Source organism: Artemia sp. Qi Xiang Cuo, chromosome 20 (assembly GCF_049724085.1).
Source record: "Artemia sp. Qi Xiang Cuo chromosome 20, ASM4972408v1, whole genome shotgun sequence".
Classification (NCBI taxonomy): Eukaryota; Metazoa; Arthropoda; class Branchiopoda; order Anostraca; family Artemiidae; genus Artemia; species Artemia sp. Qi Xiang Cuo.
The window spans coordinates 44,168,598-44,189,292 of NC_142813.1; the positions used below are offsets into that span (position 1 = coordinate 44,168,598).

The 20,695-nt window shown below is 35.4% G+C and overlaps 1 protein-coding gene across 2 annotated transcripts in view; it reads right to left on the reverse strand.

Moving 5' to 3' along the window:
* Positions 1-20,695, reverse strand: part of Not3 (CCR4-associated factor Not3) — a 106,578-nt gene that overhangs the window by 27,919 nt on the left and 57,964 nt on the right. For both annotated transcript variants that reach the window (XM_089105946.1, XM_089105945.1), the window contains exons 5-6: positions 19,862-20,140; positions 6,414-6,663 (exon numbers count right to left, since the gene is read on the reverse strand). In XM_089105946.1, the coding sequence (XP_088962072.1) occupies positions 6,414-6,663; positions 19,862-20,140 (529 nt within the window). The remainder of the gene's footprint in view (positions 1-6,413; positions 6,664-19,861; positions 20,141-20,695) is intronic.

Sequence of the window (20,695 nt, forward strand, 5' to 3'; positions counted from 1 at the left end):
GGAAAGTCGAAATTGTGCATCCCCTACGTGTTACTGAAAAGACAAGTGTACTGGTCCGTAGAGTCTGGGTTGGAACAGAAAAGCCTAGCAGAACAAGCAATTTGAAGCTCGCCAAGTAAAATTTTGGTTCTATGTTTGAAAAATGTGGTATGTCTGCATACTGATGCATTGAAAAAAGTCGGCCTTTTTACAAAGAGACGTCTTGTAAAAGATTTGAAACTGCATCAAGCATATTCTATTGCCGTAATGTCTTACGTGGCATGTAATCACCCAAACTTTGTGTGAAAAATGTTAAAACATAGCAAATCGTGTGGCAATTCCTTCAGCTATCCATTGTAACAATAACAATCTCTCAGTATTTCAAGTAACCAAAAATTACTCAACCAACTACCGCCTTCTCTCTGCACTGATAGCATAGAAAAGCTTACTTTCTCTTAAGAGATGTCCAGAGCCAAAACACATTACAAAATCTAAATCGTCTGGTATCTCAAGAAATGGTTGCCTGGCAGTGAAGCCAACAGAAAAGCAGTACCTCATCAAGCTGGTCGGTATCAACCACTTGAGGTAAACATGATATAATCAATGGTCGATAGATACAGATGAGCCGGTTTCAGAACACTAATCATGGGGAAGGGGTGATGAAGGTCAAGATCCGGGTTGCAGCGGTAGCTAGCAACCTAGTAAGAGACGATCACTTCCAATGTTAAGAAATATACAAACCCATAGCTCCTAGAAAATCACATAAAAAGTCTAATTTAAGCCACTATATTTCAACTTTCTAGGAAGGGAGCCTTAAGAGTAACCTCACGGGGACGGCGGCTTATTTTCTATCGAGACATGTCCAGAACCAACCGATCCGACAGGGAAGCAGTATATTGAAGAAGTTCATGAACATCAAAGCGTCTATTATCAAAGAGTTGATCCAATCTCTACATAAATATTAAATTTAAAAACAAAACAGTTTTTTTAACTGAAAGTAAGGAGCAACATTAAAACTTAAAATGACCAAAAATTGTTAAGCATATAAAGGGGGCTCCACCCTCATTAACACCTCGCTAAAGTTTACGGTAGGGTTTTTTAGTACTTTTAAAAAAGTTGCTTATTTTTTTAATTAAAGGCCCTTGTGTTTCAGGGGTCATTCTTAAAGATTTGGGACAAAATTCAAACTTTAGCATTAAGAGAGGTTTTGAGGAGGGGGCAACCCCCTTTATAAACGTAATATTTTCTGTTCGTTTTCGGTTTTGACGTTACTCATTACTTTCAGTTGAAAAACTTTTTTTTTATATATAATTCCTGATCGTTTTTTCAATAATGCCAGGAAATCTGGCCCCACCTCCACGGAGAAACCCCCTCCCCACAGAAATATCCTCTAGACAATTCAATCCCGGTGAAAATTTACACCGAACAATTACTCTTAACCACTCTGCACGTAAAACTAAGGCGGAAAAGAGAAAGCAAGCAAATAAAAAAGAATTTTGTATAAGAATTCTGGCAAATTCCCCAGTGTATAATTTACCCAGTGACAAGTTCACTCCCTGGAAACTTCCCTCCCCATGGAAAATTCCCCCGTGAAAAAAAAAAGAAAATTGCCCCCCCACAAAAAAAAATGTATGCCTACATCCCAATAACAGATACTAAACGCAAACAATGGGCAAATTTTATAACTTAGAGACCTTTCCCCGGGGGCTGCGGGAAGGGGGGGGGGGGTCATGTTATACCCAAAGGCGTTCAACAATGATGAACAAAATGGCGCAAAGATCACGATCTCAAAATTTTGATTGGACGATTTTGGGATAATAAGAGTCAGGGGAGGGAGCCTAGTTGCCCTTAAATTTTTTGGTCACTTAAAAAGGACACTTTCCCCTTTTTTCCAAAAATCAGAAAAAATTTCTCAGGCTCGTAATCTTTGATATGTAGGATTAAACATAAATTAAATTTATATATTTGAAATCAGCATAAAAAGCCGATTCTTTTCATATATCCATTGGTATCAAAATTCCGTTTTTTTTAGTTTCGGTTATTATTGAGCCGGCTTACTTACAGTTCGTGGTAACGAACTGTTTGATACATGCAGCAGATAATAGATCTATAGGGCCAATAAATAACAATATATTTTTGTATATAGAATCAACAAGGCCATTAGACGTATGGCCTCAGATTTCGACGAAACTTGGTGGGTTCCAAATTTGAAAAGTACTTCGTCAATGTCATGCCAAAAGTTCATATCTGGCAATCCAACGCTTCTCAGATAATTGCCTAAAATCGTTGACTTGGTTGTACTAAAACGGAGGCTTAGCAGGGAAATTTATGACCAATCACATTTGATCTTCTGATCCTCCCATTCCCTTACTGATCCTTTCTGGTCCTCCCATTCTCATCCTGATCCTCCAATTCCCTTCCAGATCCTTCCTGGTCCCCCCCCCCGAATCCTCTCATTCCCTTCCTGATCCTTTAATTCTCTTCCAGATCCTTCCTGATCTCTCATTCCCTCTTCTCTTCCCATTCCCTTACTGATTCTCTTTGAGAACTGCTTAACCAGCAGTTTATGGCAATTACCTGAAAATCATCAAAATATTAGATGCAATCTTTAGCCGCAACAGCAAAGATTTCATTTTCTCACGGCAGCGCCGTATCCAGGTTTTTTTAAGGAACTTTTTTTTTAACTTTACAAAACGTAACAAAAAATTTATGTACTTGAATTTTGTTACTTTTATATGAGTCGGACAAAAATTTCGAATGGTCGGAAAGGATACCCCCGTCTCTCTAGATATGGCCTTTTTACACATCTAATTTAATCAAAGGTATCAAAAGTCAGGCAAGATCTTAGAAAAAAATATTTTCATAGAACCCCTAACAACCTTTCCAAAAGTATTGAACGCAAATTACATCTTCTTGAAAACAGTCCTTGTAGTGTCCAAATTTGAAGAGTCCAAAATGCATCAAGACCAACGTAATGTTATTGAAGTGATACAGCCATTTATGTTTCATTTGGGTAGACCAAGTAAATTAAAAACATTTAAAAATGAGAATTATGGCAATATTGTCGTGTAGTTAATAATGACTACAATAGTAAAACCGTCCTACTATCTTATTGGATAGGCCTACTATTTCACTGGCATTATTTTAACAGCGTTTTTCTATCGCTGGTTATTATCAGTTTATTTAAACGTTTCCCGTAAGTGGCTCGTGGAGGACATCTACTTTGGGCAGATCAAAAATTAGATGGCGATAATCTTTATACCAAACTTTAGCGAAAAAAAATCTTTCAAAAACAGCGAAAATTTGTTTATATTCATTTTTGTTATGTTTTTACGAGTCGGACAGACATTTTTTTTGTGGGGGGGGGGGGGTTAAACCCCCTAACCCCCCCCCCCTCCACCCCCTAGATACGGCTTTGAGCTCCTTCGTGGCTTGGATCAATTTTATGTTCGAGCAATTTCCACACATATTTATACGAATCTATTAAGCAAAGAACAACATCATTAGGCAAGTGTCGAAAAAGAAGCTGAAGATAAACAAAAAGAACAATAGGGAATTTTTCGTAAGACAGTGGAATTCTAATTTGAATGAATATTTCAGCCCTATGTCCAAGGGCCGTCCTCAGAAAAACATAAATATATAAAAGAAGAAAGTCTTACAGCAACATACGACCAATAAAACTAAAATTAATTTTTTTTTTTAAAACAGTCCCAGCATCCCTACTTCAGCGAAGTTCAACCAGGCCTGACAAATAAAGTGACGTGAAGCAAGGCAATTCATTGAAATAAAGAAGAACAATTAAAAACACGTTTTTATTGCTAATCTAGCTTTTTTGGCAGCTAACCTAATAGGCTTTTTTGTGACTGTTTCTGTGTGAATGTCTACTGGGTTTTTTTAAATATATTGTTAGATTGTTTTCAACTAAATTTGTGTATAGAGCATCTAGTGAATATTCTCACGAGTCCCTATTTTAGGAAATATTATTATTAATTTTAAGTCTGATTTCAATTGCTTCTTGAACTATCTGCTTTATGCCTAGGTCACTGCTAATAAGGGCAGATTCTTCAAAAAGCATTTTGTGGCTAGGATTTTTAAATACATTGCAGCTAATTAACATTGGTCGTATCTTGTTGTAAGTCTTTCCCTTGGACACAGGGCCGAAATATTCATTCAAATTAGAATTCCACTGTCTTACGAAAAATTCCCTATTGTTCTACTTGCTTTTGATGTTTGTGATGGAAAGGCAGTGTGGTCTTCGTCGCTATTTATGCCAGCCAAATTATATTTGCCGTTTCATTTTCAATCATCACCAGGTCTACTTGAAAGTAAATGTAAATAAAAGTAAATAAAAGTAAATAAGTAGTAAATGTAAATGAAAGTAAATAAAAGCTTGAAAGTAAATGATGTCTCCTGGAATTCCTCATCATTCGGGCATGACTGTTACCATTTCGGGGTGTAGCTAAAAATGACATGATCACATTTCGAGACTTAGTCCGAAGTGGGCACTAAATTATTTGTCAACAACTGTTAAACTTAAAAATAGCTTAATTTGTTAAATACATTAGAGGAGAAAAGTGTCATTATAGGAGTTTTAGAGGCTGAGTTAGGTATTAGAGGATATAGTGGGTACCACCCGGTGAAAAAAAAATCACAAGATTTAATTAATTTAATGGTTGATTTAGTGATTTTCTTCAATAATCTAGTGATTTATGTGATTTTTTTTAGACAATATAAAAATCACTAGAAATAGTGATAAACCACTAGCGGTTGGCAACTCTGCGGTACTAGTTCTATGTCCGCAAGTATTTTGTAGTCAAGGCAAGATTTCAAAATAAACGAGAAGCCCCCTTTCCCGCGACTCAGGTCTGAGTAATAATATTTTCGAAAATCCTAGTACTTCACTATTTTTCTTTAGTAAAGTTCTAGTTGAGGGGCTTTTACTATCCTAAAAGTAGTTACGTTAGGGGAAAGGAACTATAAAGAACAGATCCAGGGTCTAAAACATACTCAGGGAAGGTGTAACCAAGCTAATACATCTAACCTTTCCTCATTTTTAAGGCTCAGAAGATTGCATAGACGACAGGTAAGATACCTATCTAAATTTTGAAAAAAAAAAAAAAAATTGATTAAAAAAAAACTTGTAAAATATTAATTTTCAATCTCTAACTGTTTCCCTAAATTTAATAAATAAAACAATCATGTAAGGAGAGATTTACGAGAAATTGCAACTTCTTGGGAGGATGTGAAGAGGGAGGCTTTGAATATATTAGAGAAGGAGGAGCGCGCGTATCTGTGTTGACCTCAGGTGGCTTGGTGCTGCCCTCAGTTGGTAGTAGTAGTAGTAATCTTTAAAACGTTATAAATCAGGATTGATTAAAGGTATGAGGCTCAAAAGACTCCCCTTGTGCCTCATTTGAGCAGTAGATGCATTTCTCAAGATTTCACTTTTATGGTACAAAGATCATAAAAGGTCATCAAAAACCAGAGTCTTTTGGAGGGAAAGGAGGTGGAGATAGGTAATTCGCAAGTAATATCACGATTTTGGTAAGGTGAAAGGATAGACCTGGCGCATTCAACAATATTGATATCTTTTAATGTCCGCGCGAGTTATAAACGTAAGCTTGCCGCAAAATCGTATTTTTCCGAAGAAACACAAACCTTTGCCTTAAGAAATTACTTATTATCCGAAAAGTATCTATTACCCTATTTGGGTAAAGTATAGCCGCGCTAAATGCAAAATGTGTTAGCAACAATTATGAAGCAAGAATAGTTTTCTTAACATGTTTCTTTCCCTACAGGTCCTCCATAGGCATATATCTATTACTTATTATGAGTTTATTAATTACTTAACACAAACCTTTGCCATAAGAAATTACTTATTATCAGTTTTTCTAATTACTTATTATCAGTTTACTAATAACTTATTATGAATTTATTAATTACTTATTATCCAAAAAGTGAAAGATCTTAAGCCGAACTGGCCAGCCATGACAAAAAACCAACAGAGACAAAAAATCTCAGTAAAAAAAAAAAAAACAAACGAGACTGCGGCCAGTGGAGGGAAAAGAAACGAAAAATACACCATGTTACTCTGGTGTTCTCACTGAAGTAACTCTATAATATCATCTTTTCCCTACGTGGATCAGTTTGCGCCAATTGTATATATATTTTTTTTTTTTGGTGGTGGTTTTATTGGTTTTTTAGTTTTAGCTTGTTTTTTTTTTTTTTTTTTAATCTTGTTCCTCTTCTGTTTCTTTCGTGCTGAAGACGCCTTGTTTGGATAAAAGGGAAATATCCGCGTTGTTTTGCATTTGTCGTTTCTTTTCTCTTGACTGCCCGCAGTCTCGTTTGTTGTTTTTTTTTTAAATGAGAATTTTCTCTTTGTTGTTTTTTTTATCCAAAAAGTATCTATTACATTGTTACAAATGACCTACCTGAGCTTGGTGAGCTGTTATTAGGGGTGGATTCGGATGCTGGGGAGGGCGGGGGTTGCGACTTCACGGGCGTCGAAGTCGCTGACTTAGGTAACGGATGTGAAGAGTTAGGCACAGGTGCAGACGACACTGAACTAGTAATAGGCGTCGTCAACCCAAGAGTGGGGCCACTATTGCTTATTGCCATAGAAACTGTTGAGGAGGTACTGCTTGACATTGGAGGTTTTACTGCAGTGGGCTTCACAGGTAACTAAAACAATTCCATAATTAATTATGAAAATTAAACAACGGGAAGGTTGAAAAAAAAAATAAAATGCTACAGTTTAAAGGGTACTTGTATGATAAATGCCCTAATTAATGTTCTTCTAATATGTATTAGAAAATACTGACAGTACTACTGACAGAAGATACTCTGACGTTCAATCCTACAAAAATATACCAAAGTAAAATAAGATACAATACTTTAGAAACAATTTTTGGCTATATATTTGCACATTAGGGGGGGGGGGGCAGTTGGCGGGGGGTCAAAGTATAACGGGTCTATTTGTCTAATGTGTTAGGTAAAATTATTCTGCATAATATGCAGTAAGAATTGTTTCCTATCTTCACACTGTTCAACTACTTTACCCCTACTCCCCTAATGTGCAAATGTGTAGCGCAAATTATATATTTCCCAAAAAAAAAAAAAAAAAAAAATCTCACTTCTCTTTGTCTTGTCTCACGCTAAACTGAAAGAAGCTAACGAAAAAAAACGGTTTTTGTAATGTGTCAATAAATGAACAACTTGAGCGGTAGGGCGTTTATCATACAAGTATCGCTTATAGGAGAGTAGAGAATGGTCCATTGGGTCTTCAAGGGAATCAAAAGCAGTTAGTTTAGACTAAGCAATGCATCAAAATTGGGGCCTTTCATAAGATAATTTTCTATAATTGTCAAGCATTAAAGACGTCTAACACAACCAAGACACATCACTTTGTTACCCTTTGACACTTTCAAAGATTTGACTGGTTTATTCACCTATGATTGGGCTTATACTTTTTTGACTGATCTGGATTTCCCCATTCACTTAAGTAACGGAATTCCTATCCAAAATAAGCACAAAAATGCGCTATAAAAATTATGCGCACTTAAAACACAATTATCAAGCAAATAAATAATTAAAATGTAGATATGTAGATGTTATAAAAATACGACAAGATACCATCTAAAAAGTCTCTATAAACAAATACTTGTTTCTAAATTGCACAGAATCAGCACACCAAAAAAAGTATAAAAAACCGTAATATATTCATTTTTGACAAGAAAAAAAATGAAAAACAGAATATAGTGTGCTAACGAGGAACTTATTATAATAATGTTTTCTCAGGTGCGTTGTATCTTCTCTTCTCCCTCTTATAGGAGAGAAATTGAGCTACTGATAACATAATCACTTTGCCGCAACGTGGATTCTTAGTAGAGCACTCGTTTTACAAACGAATAGTTCATAAAAGAGGCTGAAAACTCTTTTGGAACAGAGAGGCTGAAGACATATTTTGAGCTAATTCAAGGATTTTGTGCTACCAACAGGAGCATACGCAACAATGAGGGCGCTTGGTGGCGCTCGGTTTATTGCCCACTACCCCTTCTTAAATCCTGAATGTTCCCAAATTTTTAGGCGCTTCTCATTCAAAAAATCAAATAATATTGATTTTTCATTGTAGACTCTCCATTTTCATTATAGGCTATTAGCCTCCCATTTTCATTGTAGAAAGCCACCCATTTACTATTGTAGGCTCTCAATTTTCATTGTACACTCCCATTTTCATTATAGGCTACCATTTTCACTGTAGTCTCCTATTTTCATTGCAGCAGGCCCCCCATTTATTATTGTAGTTTCTTCATTTTCATTATACACTCCTATTTTCTTTGTAGGCAACCATTTTCATTTATAGGCTCCTATTTTCATTGTAGTCTTCCATTTTCATTGCAGTAGCCTCTCCTCCCCACCTCCATTTATTATTGTAGGCCCCCCATTTTCACCCTAGACTCCTATTGTCATTTTAGGCTCCCATTTGCATTGTAGTGGACTCAATATTTATTATTCTGAGCTCCCAATTTACTATTGTATGCCCCCATTTTATGATACATCGGGTTAGGATGCAAACCATTCATTTACTATACAAAAAAGTATGAAAATCACTTGTATGATCGAAATATTGAGCTCAAATAGCTAAAATCAATGACACTTTCATTATAAACTAACTAACAGTTGGTGAACTGGGGTAGAAGACAGAGTCCTCTTCTTTCTGAAGTCCTGCCATGAACATAACATTTACTTTGGTATTATTCTTTGGTTGATCCACAATGCAACCAGGGTAAAATTCTCCCTCATATACTACCTTTACGAAGTCAGCAATGTTGAAATAGCTAAAGACTTCTTCATTCACATCCTCTTCATCAGGAGAACATGCTTTCAAAAAATCGTCACTTTCATTGCCCTGGACCATTTCGTCTTCATTTTCTAGCTCTATTCCGAGTTTCGTCTTTGTGTCAGTGTTTTCCCTTCAGCAACTATCTCATCAACTACTTTGCTGATCTTTGCTTTCTTTTCTTCTTTTTCAAGCCGAAGTGTGACAAGGGCAACAGTCAGAACTTTCAAAGCTCCTCTCTTACGTCCTCGACTAAGTTGGGTAACCCGTGGTTTTGCTTTGGGGAAAGGTAGTGCTTGTTCAGGCGCAACTCATTCTTGATTTCAAAGGAGTGGATGCTCTCCGAGCTTCTTCATTGTTCACCTCAACCTCAGGGTCTTCAGGATTATATAGGATGTCATTTGCAGGACTAATTGGGGCAGGTCCATGAAGATTAGGGGGAGCAGGCCTGTCAGTGACAAAGAAGGTAAGAAAACCTTCATCAGCGAAGATTTCAGGATTGTCGGGCCATAATCCAGTTTTCGCAAATGCCTCATAATGTTATTTTGGGTGAACGATAGAGGAAGACTTCTTCCAACAAAAAAAGTAACGTCATATATTGTCAAGGACAAGGACCCAGAATTAGACAACGCCCAGTTATCTGCAGCTACTGTTGTATTGGTACTTCAAGGGAGAGTACACACCAACATCTAACGGCTGGAGCTTGTGGCTCCATTGAGGGGGGAAGGTAAGTAGTGTAATGCCTGAATCTGCTTCAAACTACACAAGTTTTAAGGAGACGCGAGACTCGTGGTTATCTAAGATTAGAAGCTTGAGAATTTCTTGAGAAGCTTGATACATAGGAATATACCGTTGAAGTGATGAATATATTTCAAAAATAAATCTTTGTAGATCCAACCCGATGGTGAGGCTCCAGCTGCTAAGTTAGCTGGAGCACCAGTTAGCACGAGGCTGAAAATTTTTCCTTGGAAATATAAAGTAAGGTGGTAAATACTGACCGCTTGAAGAAACAGTCCCAACCATGGTCAAAAGGACACCTGTCTCTGAGGATGTCATCTTACCCACTATTTTCTACCCAAACACCTTAGAAGGAACGTGAACTGTGCTTATGGGAGTTTTTTCACTGCTGTATATGTCACTTGAAGTCAAAGGAAGCTTTTCTAGAACTAACTTCAGGTTTGAGAAGAACCGTCCAAAGTTGACCCTGTTAAAGCTCGTTGCTTAACTCAACCTTGCGGTTTCAGGCTTGCGTAGACTGTTGTGCATTTTGAGCTCAAAAGCCAACCAGCTAGTCTATCTCTACTTCTTTGGCATTGCCCCAGTTCTGAGGGATTGTCTTGTTGTTTGCTATAGCAATATAGTTGATGTAGTCAAAGTCGCATGCACTGCCAATTGCAGTTGCAAGTTGTTGGAGTCACAGTCACAAGTATTTACAGATGCAAGTAGTCCCAAATTTAAAAAGCCAAAAGCAGTAACAGTTTAAAAATCACAATAGCAGTGGTACTAATCGCATAAGTAGTACCTGTAGTAGCCCTCAAAGGTTCAATTTATTGCTTTCAGCTACTACTTAGATTTTGTTTACATGCCCTTTTGAAAACCTACATACAGAGTGCATTTTGATTGTGATACACTGCAATATCCCTGATAGTTTCACCGCAATGCACTTACCCATCTCATATATATTGCAAATGGGCCATTTTAACATCCATATTTAGTTATAAATCCCCTCAACATGTCCTGAAATTTCAACTGAATAACTTTTTCTCTTCCTGAGATGTCGTCTTAGACGTTTATGGCAAACTTGGATGGAAATAGTGTCTTTTGTTTTAGTAAACATCCCCAATAACGTGCTCTGAAAGTTCCAACATACCCCCTCCCTTTTTCCTGGGAAATTGCATATACACCCTTTTGACAGTCTGAAAATGTATTGTACCTTTTGCTTTAGTTTTATTCCCCCTGTAATTTCCATGAAATTTGAAACTTAAAACCTTATCCTATTCCTGAGACATCGTATCTATGCTGCTTTGACAACCTGGATGTACTTGAAATCCTTTGAAGAAAATTACATTTAGAAGAAAAAAATTACGTCCGATTTTGCAGACGGGTCTCATCTGGTACATACTGGGACATGTCAAAGTGTGTACAATTTTTTCCTGTCCCACTAAATATCAGATGAAATCTATCTAAAAATCGAGCGTTTTTTTTCCTGAATATTTTAGCCACAAGATGGCCACATAAAATGACAAGATAATTTAGTTTTCGTTTGGTACTAGAAGCACGAAATTTTATTGAACTAAAAAAGAATAAACAAAGAAAATCTAAGGGCAAAAAATTTTTCGGGGGGTAGTTCCGAAACTTTGAGACAGGTTTACTCAAAAACAGATATTGTAACATGCCAAAATAATTAGTCTAGATGGTTGAAAAAGCTTACTATGCTATATGACGCTTACGGATTTTCTAGAGAATGCTAGATGGCAGAAAGGTGGCATGACCGACTATATACAGCGTCCCAGTATATACTGCTCTCCCTTCTTATCATCAGGCAATAAATTCTTGTTTATTTTGTAAATTATACTTCTAATACAAAGATTAGATAGCTTCCAAGCATGGGAATATCTGAAATTGCTAGAACCCATCTTGAAATTGCTTGAAATCACCTTTGCAACTACTGGATTTCCACCCCTTTTTTCTTTTGCAAAATTAAATTCGGAAACACAGAGGAGGGAATGGGTGTAGTTTTCAGGCATGGAAGATAGACGGATCAGAAACCACTCAAATATTTTTTCCCAATTTTCAAAAGTTACGGAAATTTATTTTTCCTTTTTCGAAAAGTGATGAAATTTTGGTGATAACATTGAGAGAAAAAAGGGAATATTTCAAAATTTCAGTAGTGCTAACAAACCTAAAACTCAGCTTATCTATAAAGGAAACGACATAATCCATCAAATATGCGATTTTGTGATATGTCAACCAGATACGTGAATTATACTTGACGTCTTTTAAATTCTGTTATCACGACAATATTGAGAGAAAAAAGGGAATATTTCGAAATTTCAGTAGTGCTAACAAACCTAAAACTCAGCTCATCACGTATATAAAGAGATTGCAGTATTGTTTATCTAAACACAGTAGGCAAAAGGAGATACTAAAGGTCAATTAAAAATTGACGAACCACAAAAATGAAGATCCTTGGAGGGTCAGTTTATTCGATTCTGGTATATGGAGCTGAAACTCGGCCTGCAGCTGCAGCTGTCCAGCGCTATCTCAACACTCTTCAATCAAGTGGCTTCAGACAATCGAAAGAATCTGATAGACAGACTCTGTCAGCAACGACCGCCTACGAAGTATGACTTCCCAGTCACCTTTGTCACACCTGGTTGCCGAGGGGACACTTTGTTGGTTTGGATATCTTTTGCAAGTGCCTGCCGACACTCCGGCTCGGATTCTTCACGACTTTGAACCAACCAGTAGCGGCTGGAAGCGTCCAAGAGGAAGACCCCAGTTCCGGTGGAGTGATAATTTCGAGAATTTTTTGGACCAAGCTGGAATTTTGCTGTCTAATGCAGAGGCCCTTGCTGCAGACCACCCCACGTGGAGAGGGCTGAATCCGGTCTCAACGCCACCCCGACATGAGGATTAAGTAAGTTAAATAAGTAAGTAATTAAAAATTAACAGTGACTATTGTAGTGGAGATTTTAATGGATGAACTCAATAAGTCCAATGATAGCGGAATAAATAAAAGCGCGAAGACAACTCCTCCAGCGAGATACAATACAATATTCTAAAATGAACAGTTTTTTTTTTCCATTTTTGAAATGGCTGGGAATCGCTGTTACAACTAGTGGATTTTATTTCATTTAGTTCTGATATAAGAGGAGAAAATGTGTTCAAGAATAGAAAGTAGATTGATTCTGAAATTGCTCAAAATATTTTCCAAATTTAGGGAATTTCAGTAAATTACTGAAAAATTTGTTATTCTATCTTCGAAATGAGATGATATTTTGGTTATAGTATTAAAAAATAATACAAACGTAAGAAAGAATAAGAGGATAAGAAGAAAAAAGAAATATGATACACAAAAGAAAAAAAAAATAAATAAAAAGAATAGCAGAATTAGAAATAAAAATAAATAAATAAATCTATAAAAAGAAAAAAAATCTATTAAAAGAAAAAATGAAAAAAGGTAAAAAGAAAAGAAACAAAACATTTCGGAATTCCGACTTGTTGACAAAGCTGAAACTAAATCTACTTACAAAGAATAAGTCACAATCCATCAGATATGTGAATATGGACATTCAAAGACACTTGATATTCTTTAAATTACTGTACTCACATATTCAATAGAATCAGAGTATAGTTTATCTAAAAACATTTGGCATCGTCTCTTGACAATACACATAATCCCAGAAAAATATTAAAGGCCAATTAAAAATACAAACAGACTTTTTGTGGTAAAAAACTATCATGGATAAGTTCACCAACTCCAATGATCGCTAAATGCATCAAAAAAGTAAAGTGACCCCCTCCACCCAGAAATAATGCAACATTCTAAAATATTATTGACTATCGAAATTAATAGATTCATAATCGAAAATAATGAAATTGGAATAATGTTAAAATAACTAAATTCGAAATTAAATGAATTCTATCTATGCTAAAAGATTCTTCATTATCGAAAATAATGCTAGTGATCAAACCAAACAAAGATTCCCATGTTACTTTCACATAATATATTTTAACCCTTGGGCCTTCTTAAATCTTCTAGATTTTAACCACAGCATTTAAGTATAAATGCTGATTTTTCCCCGCAAAGAGATAGTTGTTATGTGGATGTGATTTCTTCAGGATTAGAGGTGAATGCAAGATCGTTTTGCCTCTGTCATTGGAATTGCCATGTAACTTCAACCTATTATGAAATTCTCCAGTTAATTGATAATGTGAATAGTAAATTTGATGTAATTGGCCTTTGTGAAACTTTTTTAACTTCTGAGCATGTTCTGTCGTTATATAATTTCCCAGGATACAGGCTTATTGTAAGAAATAGAGAGAGAATGGGACGTGGAGGTTTGGAATTTTTGGTTAAGGATCATTTTGTTTCTAAAATAAGGGAAGACCTATCAGTTTGGATAGAAGGTAAGGTAGAATCTCTTACTCTTGAGCTGGAAGTTGGTGGAAAAAATATATTGATTACTGAGGTTTATAAGCCGCCGAGTACAGTTTGGGAGGAGTTTGAAAATGGTTTTAGTAGTTTAATGGATGCAGTAGAATTGAGTAATCTGGAGTGCATTTGCATGGGGGATTTTAATTTTGATCTTTGAAGCTTATACAATCAATTTGGATTTTTTAAACCATTTCTCTAGTTATGATTTTTATCCATTAGTTAGGATTCCGACTCGTGTTACAGGACAGTCAGCTACACTTATTAACAGTATTTTCATGCGATCCCGGGTATTACATGGCCGTTATGCTGACGTTATTTTAAGTGATGCGTCCGATCATTTTCCTATAGTAGCTGCGATTTCAGATCATTATGCGATAAAGCTGAACAAGACAAAGGTTAAAAAGAGGCAACTAAAAAAAGAGAACCTACAGAAGTGTAGAGAGGAAATAAGTATCTCGTCATGGAAAACAGTTTATCAAGAATCTGAAAATGCTTCTGCGGCATTCGAAAAGTTCATGGATATATTGCAGCCAATATTTGAGAGAACTTGCCCAGTAAAGAGCATAAAGGTGAGGAAAAAGGAACCCCGGAAACCTTGGGTAACTATGGAGCTACTTGACTTAATTAGAAGGAGAAATGCATTGTATTTGAGTTACTTAAATAGTAACCATAGTCAAGATCTAACTGAATTTAGACAAATCCGTAATAAATTAAATCGGCTACGGCGGTCATGCATCCGCGAATATTTTGGAGATAAATTTAAGTAAAACAACGGCAATACGAACACGACTTGGAATATTATAAATGAAATTGTAAATAAGAAGAAAGAGACCGAGATTCCTCCTAGTCTGATCTTTGATGGTAAATTTGTTGATGGAAATGAAGAGGTGGCTAATTTCTTTGGTGAATATTTTTCTAAGATTGGTGAATCAATAAGCGAGAATCCATACGATGAAAATAATGAAATTAATGAGACGTTTAGTGATGAAAGGGGAGTTGGATTGGAAATGTCTGCAGATGAAACGAACGTTGAAGAATTAAAACAGATAATAGGATTGGTAAAATCAAGTTCTCCAGAAAATGAGGGAATTAATCTGAAAGCGTTCAAGCATGTTATGGTATATTTGTTGCCTTGTATTGTTTATTTGATTAACCTTTCTTTGAAGAAAGGTGAATTTCCTACTCGTCTGAAAGAGGCTAAAGTTATTCCGCTTCACAAAGGGGTTCAAAAACTGATCCGTCTAATTGGAGGCCGATTTCAATATTGCCCCTATTTGCTAAGCTGTATGAAAAAGTGATGCATCGACGACTTTATAACCATCTGACTACTTACGGTTTTCTTAGTGATACCCAGTTTGGATTCAGGAAAAACCACTCTGTAGTACATGCAGTCCAGCACCTAACAGATTTCATCAATGTTGCTCTCGAAAAAAGTGTACTGGTACTTTCAGTATTTATAGACTTTGGAAAGGCTTTTGACACGGTGGTTCATAAAATTTTATTAAATAGGCTAAGCCGTTTAGGGATCCAAGGGGTTTTTCTGAAATGGTTTGAATCTTATCTTAACCAGCGTATTATTCGAGTCTCTATTAAAAATTCTATTTCAAAAACTTTTATCGTTAATTCTGGTGCGCCTCAGGGTTCAGTGCTTGGCCCACTTCTTTATCTAATTTACGTTGATACCATGGATTCTTCTATATCAGATGCACTTATAACGTCTTTTGCTGATGACATGGTGTTTACGATTACAGCTACTTGTCTGAATCAGTTAATTGGGAAGATAAATAAGGCCCTCGCTGAATTGATAAGTTTTACTAATTCTAGTTATTTGGTAGTGAATATTTCAGAAACAAATTTCGTGACATTTTGTAGAAATGGAGTTTCATGTGTTTTAGATAATAAAATTATTTTTAACGGTGAATTTTTAAAGCATGTAAATAGTGTTAAATATTTGGGCTTTAGTCTTGATTTTAATTTAAGTTGGAAATCACATTGTGATCTTGTGGCAGTTAAGATTTCAAGAGGGTTGGGTGTGATACGAAGACTGAAAAATCAACTACCGTCAAATGTTTTACTTTTACTTTATCATTCTATTGTTAGCCCTTATTTATCATATGGTTGCATGCTATGGACTAGTAGTTTTATTTCAAGTTTTAGAAAGGTCCAAATTTTACATAATAAAATAGTTCGTATTTTAGGTAATTACATTCAGTTTGAAAATAGCACGTTGAATTGCTTTACAAGTTTGAAAATTTTAAATATTTATCAGTTACGGGATTAACATTTAGCAATTTTTATTTATCAATGTTTGAATAAGTGTTCACCGGAGGTATTTTGGGAAATTTTTTAAAGCTAACTAATCTTATCACTGTTATGAGACTAGAAATGCGAATGACCTTGCATCGGAGCTCCGGAATACTCAACTTGTAGCGTTTCTGCCTCGTTTTGCGGGACCGGGGGTGTGCAATTCCCTCCCGGATGCTATTAGACAAGTTGATAATGTAAGCCAGCTCAAGAGTAGATTGAAGCGTTACCTTTTGGGTTATAATTTGAATGATTAGATTTTTGAATTTGATTAATGTTTGGTATGAAAATTGTTTGGACAGATAATGGTCGCATTTTCGCGAAATTACCCAGCCAAAGCGCACGGAGTCGGCTCTATAGCCTAGCTGATTCTTATTTTTTTTGTCATAGTTGATTTTTTTAGATTTATCTATTTTTTTTTTTTCTTTTTTTTTTCTTTCTTTTTTTTTTTTTTTTTTTTAGTGTATGTTTTAAGGTGGATATTTGATATTTATCACTTGCGATTTGTAGAGTGTAATCCTTTTAGAGTAGGAGATTTTATTTATGTTGATTTAGTTCAAGTGCTGATTTTTCCCCGTAAAGAGATAGTTTTTATGTGGATGTAGAGCTTTATAATAATGGATTTGCAGCCATCGTAAACAAACCTTCGGGTTTTTGTAGATGGCCGCTGTAAATTTGTTTGTATTTTTTTATGTTAAATAAATTAATTTGAATTTGAAAAATTTGAATTTGTTTATAGAATTATCCAGTAAGTTTATCGCAGATCATTTCTAGTCTTCATTCTCGGTGCGAACAAAACGCTCCTCCCACTTATTTCTGCATTAGCGGGTTAGTGTGTTTTCGTCAATCAATGAGAAATGGTTACAAAGTGCATTATTCGTAATTGCGAAAGCAGAAAAAAACTTGGTGAGCCGGCCAAGTGGTTTGTAAGTGTTCCATCTCACGGGTATGACTTAATTTATATACAAATTATGACTTAATCTATTATTTACATACAGTGGACTCAACTGATCGGCATATGTAGGATTTTATAAAAAAAGGGGGGGGGGATTGATAAAATTTGTGAAAATAAGGAATGTTTTCTTCTTCTAATAACTGGTGGAGTAGGTGTGATGGTTTCAGGGACGGATCCAGGATTTTTTAAGGGGGGGGCGCAAAATAGGTTGATCCGACAAACTTACGTGAGGAGCAAGTTTAATTAATGCAAAATTGCGTTAATTAGGTAAATTACGCTACTTTAGACTACTAGAGGGGGGGCACCCCTCGCCCCCCTTCCACCTCTGGATCCGCCACTGGATGGTTTATCATTTTTTTTTCACGTCGTGATGTTTATTTTCTACGATATTTATTTTCTAGATAAGACTGTTTTCGTATGAAATGGGCAGACCTTTCCTGAACTTTAAACAATAAACACCTCTGTTTGAAAATCTTTGCACTTTGTGAATTTAGATAGCGATAAGGGTTCCTGATTGAGACCAATTTTAGGACTCGGGCTCTAATTATTGGTTGCTGTGGTAAAAGTTGCAATAATAGCCCTATCCAAGAAAATACCAAACGTCTGTTAAGAAGTGTTTTTCGTAAAATTCTTAGGGAACTTTCAGAAAATTTTATTTCTACTGATCTTAAGTTTAATATGGCCTTTACTTTTCTTTAAAAAAACTTTCTTTTTCGTAAAGTTTTCGTAGTGTATATATATATATATATATATATATATATATATATATATATATATATATACGGCGCGTACAAACAGCTCCTCTCATTTGATCTGCCATCAGCGGTCCAATTACCCTGGAAGACGTATTTTGGCAGAAACTATATATATTATATATATATATATATATATATATATATATATATATATATATATATATATATATATTATATATATATATATATATATATATATATATATATATATATATATATATATATATATATATATATATATATATATATATATATATATATATATATATATATATATATATACATTTATATCGGCGCGTACAAACAGCTCCTCTCATTTGATCTGCCATCAGCGGTCCAATTACCCTGGAACACGTATTTTGGCAGAAACTTTCTCAAAATGCCTTTGAAACCAACTTGAGACTTCGAAATTTATTTTTAATTGCTAAAAACATCTAATAATAACATTGCACTACTAATTACCGATTTTCATGTATGTATTGGAATAAATTAATTTAAAATTAGTTTCTTCAAAATTAGTGTTCCAACGTTGAAGCCAAGTTTCGCGTCCAAGAGATATCTGACTTGTCTACCCGTGAAAAGATCTGATGCCGCTTATGTTTATATCTGCAAACACGTTCTCTGAAGCACTCGCACCTCGGTCCGGGTTTTTATAATGGGTGAGATAGGGAATGGTCATACTGCTAATTCTATAAACTGTGATTTTAACATTTCTAAGACTTTATTTTTTGGCATTTTGTCAATTACGGAATTAACAATTATTTTGTAAGTTATACAAGCATTTTAATTTTCCTTCATCAATTGAAAAGAATTTTCTTTTATTTTCTTTTAATTTTTCGCTTAATTCGATTTTCTTAATTCCTATTTTTCTTTATCTAATTTTCTTGCAAACCTTTTCATTTCGTTGTGTTCATCATCAAACTTTCACTTGGTAAAATATTATATTAGGGTCCCTAAAGGGACTCCTAGAGCGTAAACATCAAGGGAAAAAACAACACTGGGATTGGGTTTCTGTTGCTCACGGGTCAAATCCATTTAAAAATTTAAAAAAGCCCGGTCATTAACAAATTTTTACTTGATGAACTGATCTATTGGTCTTTAGACATCTAGATGGTAAACCTAGTAGAACTTATCTCTGGGTTTGGATTTCGTCTTCCACAAGCGTCAATCGCAGACACAAGTGGGAGGAGGGGGGAGGGCATTCCCCCTTATATTTTAGAAAATAACTTTATTGGATATTTTCATCGAAAAATCTTTGTTTGTTATTTTCATTTGAAAGAAATAAAAAAAATAATATAATTATAGATTTTAACCTTGATTAAAAAAATTAAATCCCCTCCCCTTTCCATTAATAGATTCCACTATATTTCTCAAGGGTTAATCCCATGTCTGAAATTATAAAAGAGCAGGCAGTAATTTTGACTTGATGCTAGCTATGGGGTGGAACGGGTGACTATCCCTATAATCTGTGTCCCTACTTCCTCCTCAGCATAGACTGGAAGATCACTGGAAGAATTTGTGCATCAAGATCACTTCTAATTTTCCATTCTTGAGGGAGGCAGAAGGTGGCTCCCTAATAAAACACACCTCACTTTTTTTTGTGTCCTAATATATGCTATAAAACATACCATATGAGACTCGGGACCCCGGATCAAACCTGTGTTGTAAAGTTTGGGAGAACTCAGCCGATAACTTGTCTTGACAGATGTGGATTGGACCGGTTGACGGGACTATCTCTAGAACCTTTGATACTACTTGAAACCCGATCTGGGTTAGATCTTTCGAGTTCTTTAGAAAACCCAAAGACTTTTAAACGCACCTCACTTCACTCTCTCTTGCGTCCTTGTATAAGGTATAAAACAAACCTTATGAGACTCATCTCCGGGCTTGGCTTTCCGTTTCTCATCCGTCGTGGAACTATCACTGGAATGATTATTGTTGATGGCGGGTGACGGCGCTGGAGAGCTACCAGATGGTGTTGAGATCGGTGTTTCACCTAAATCACCATCACCAATCCCGCTTACTTCACTCGGCACTAAGTCATCTGACATGTCAATGTCATCATAAAGGAATTGATTCTCTTCAAAACCAGGATTCTGACACTCCTCCAGGTAGTAATTGACATCCTCTCGAACGTTTTTGATCTGAAAGAGATTCATTCAAAAAATAGCTATTGTGGTTACGGCTAACGCCACAACTAATTTGCATTACCTTTTACAGCAATATTAAACACAAAACATAGTAAACACTAAACATTATTTAAAAACAAAAGGTAAAAACAAAAGGAACAAATTAATCTCTGAAACGAAGTATTCTACATTGAATGGTTATTAATTGCCAATTATTTCTTCTAATTTTATAGTCAGTAGGCACCATAGAGAGAGAGAAGAGCAGACTCGGTGTTTTCCCCTCAGAAGACTGGCCAAAAAATAGCCAAATTTGTGTAGTATTGAAAAAAAATGTCAATTTTCCTTTTTTTTCTAAATCTTTGCCCCGCCTGAAGAATTTTTGTTCGATGAGTATTAAAACCAGGATTGTCAGATCTGATGTGGTAATGCAAAGCACGCATATAACATTTCTTGCCTAAACAAGTTGTGTTTCATCTTTATTTCATCAAATGATATTATGAGATTTATTTCATCAAATGAGATTTTTGTCAAATGAACCTTAATTTCAGAACGTGCAATCTTTTCGTTTTC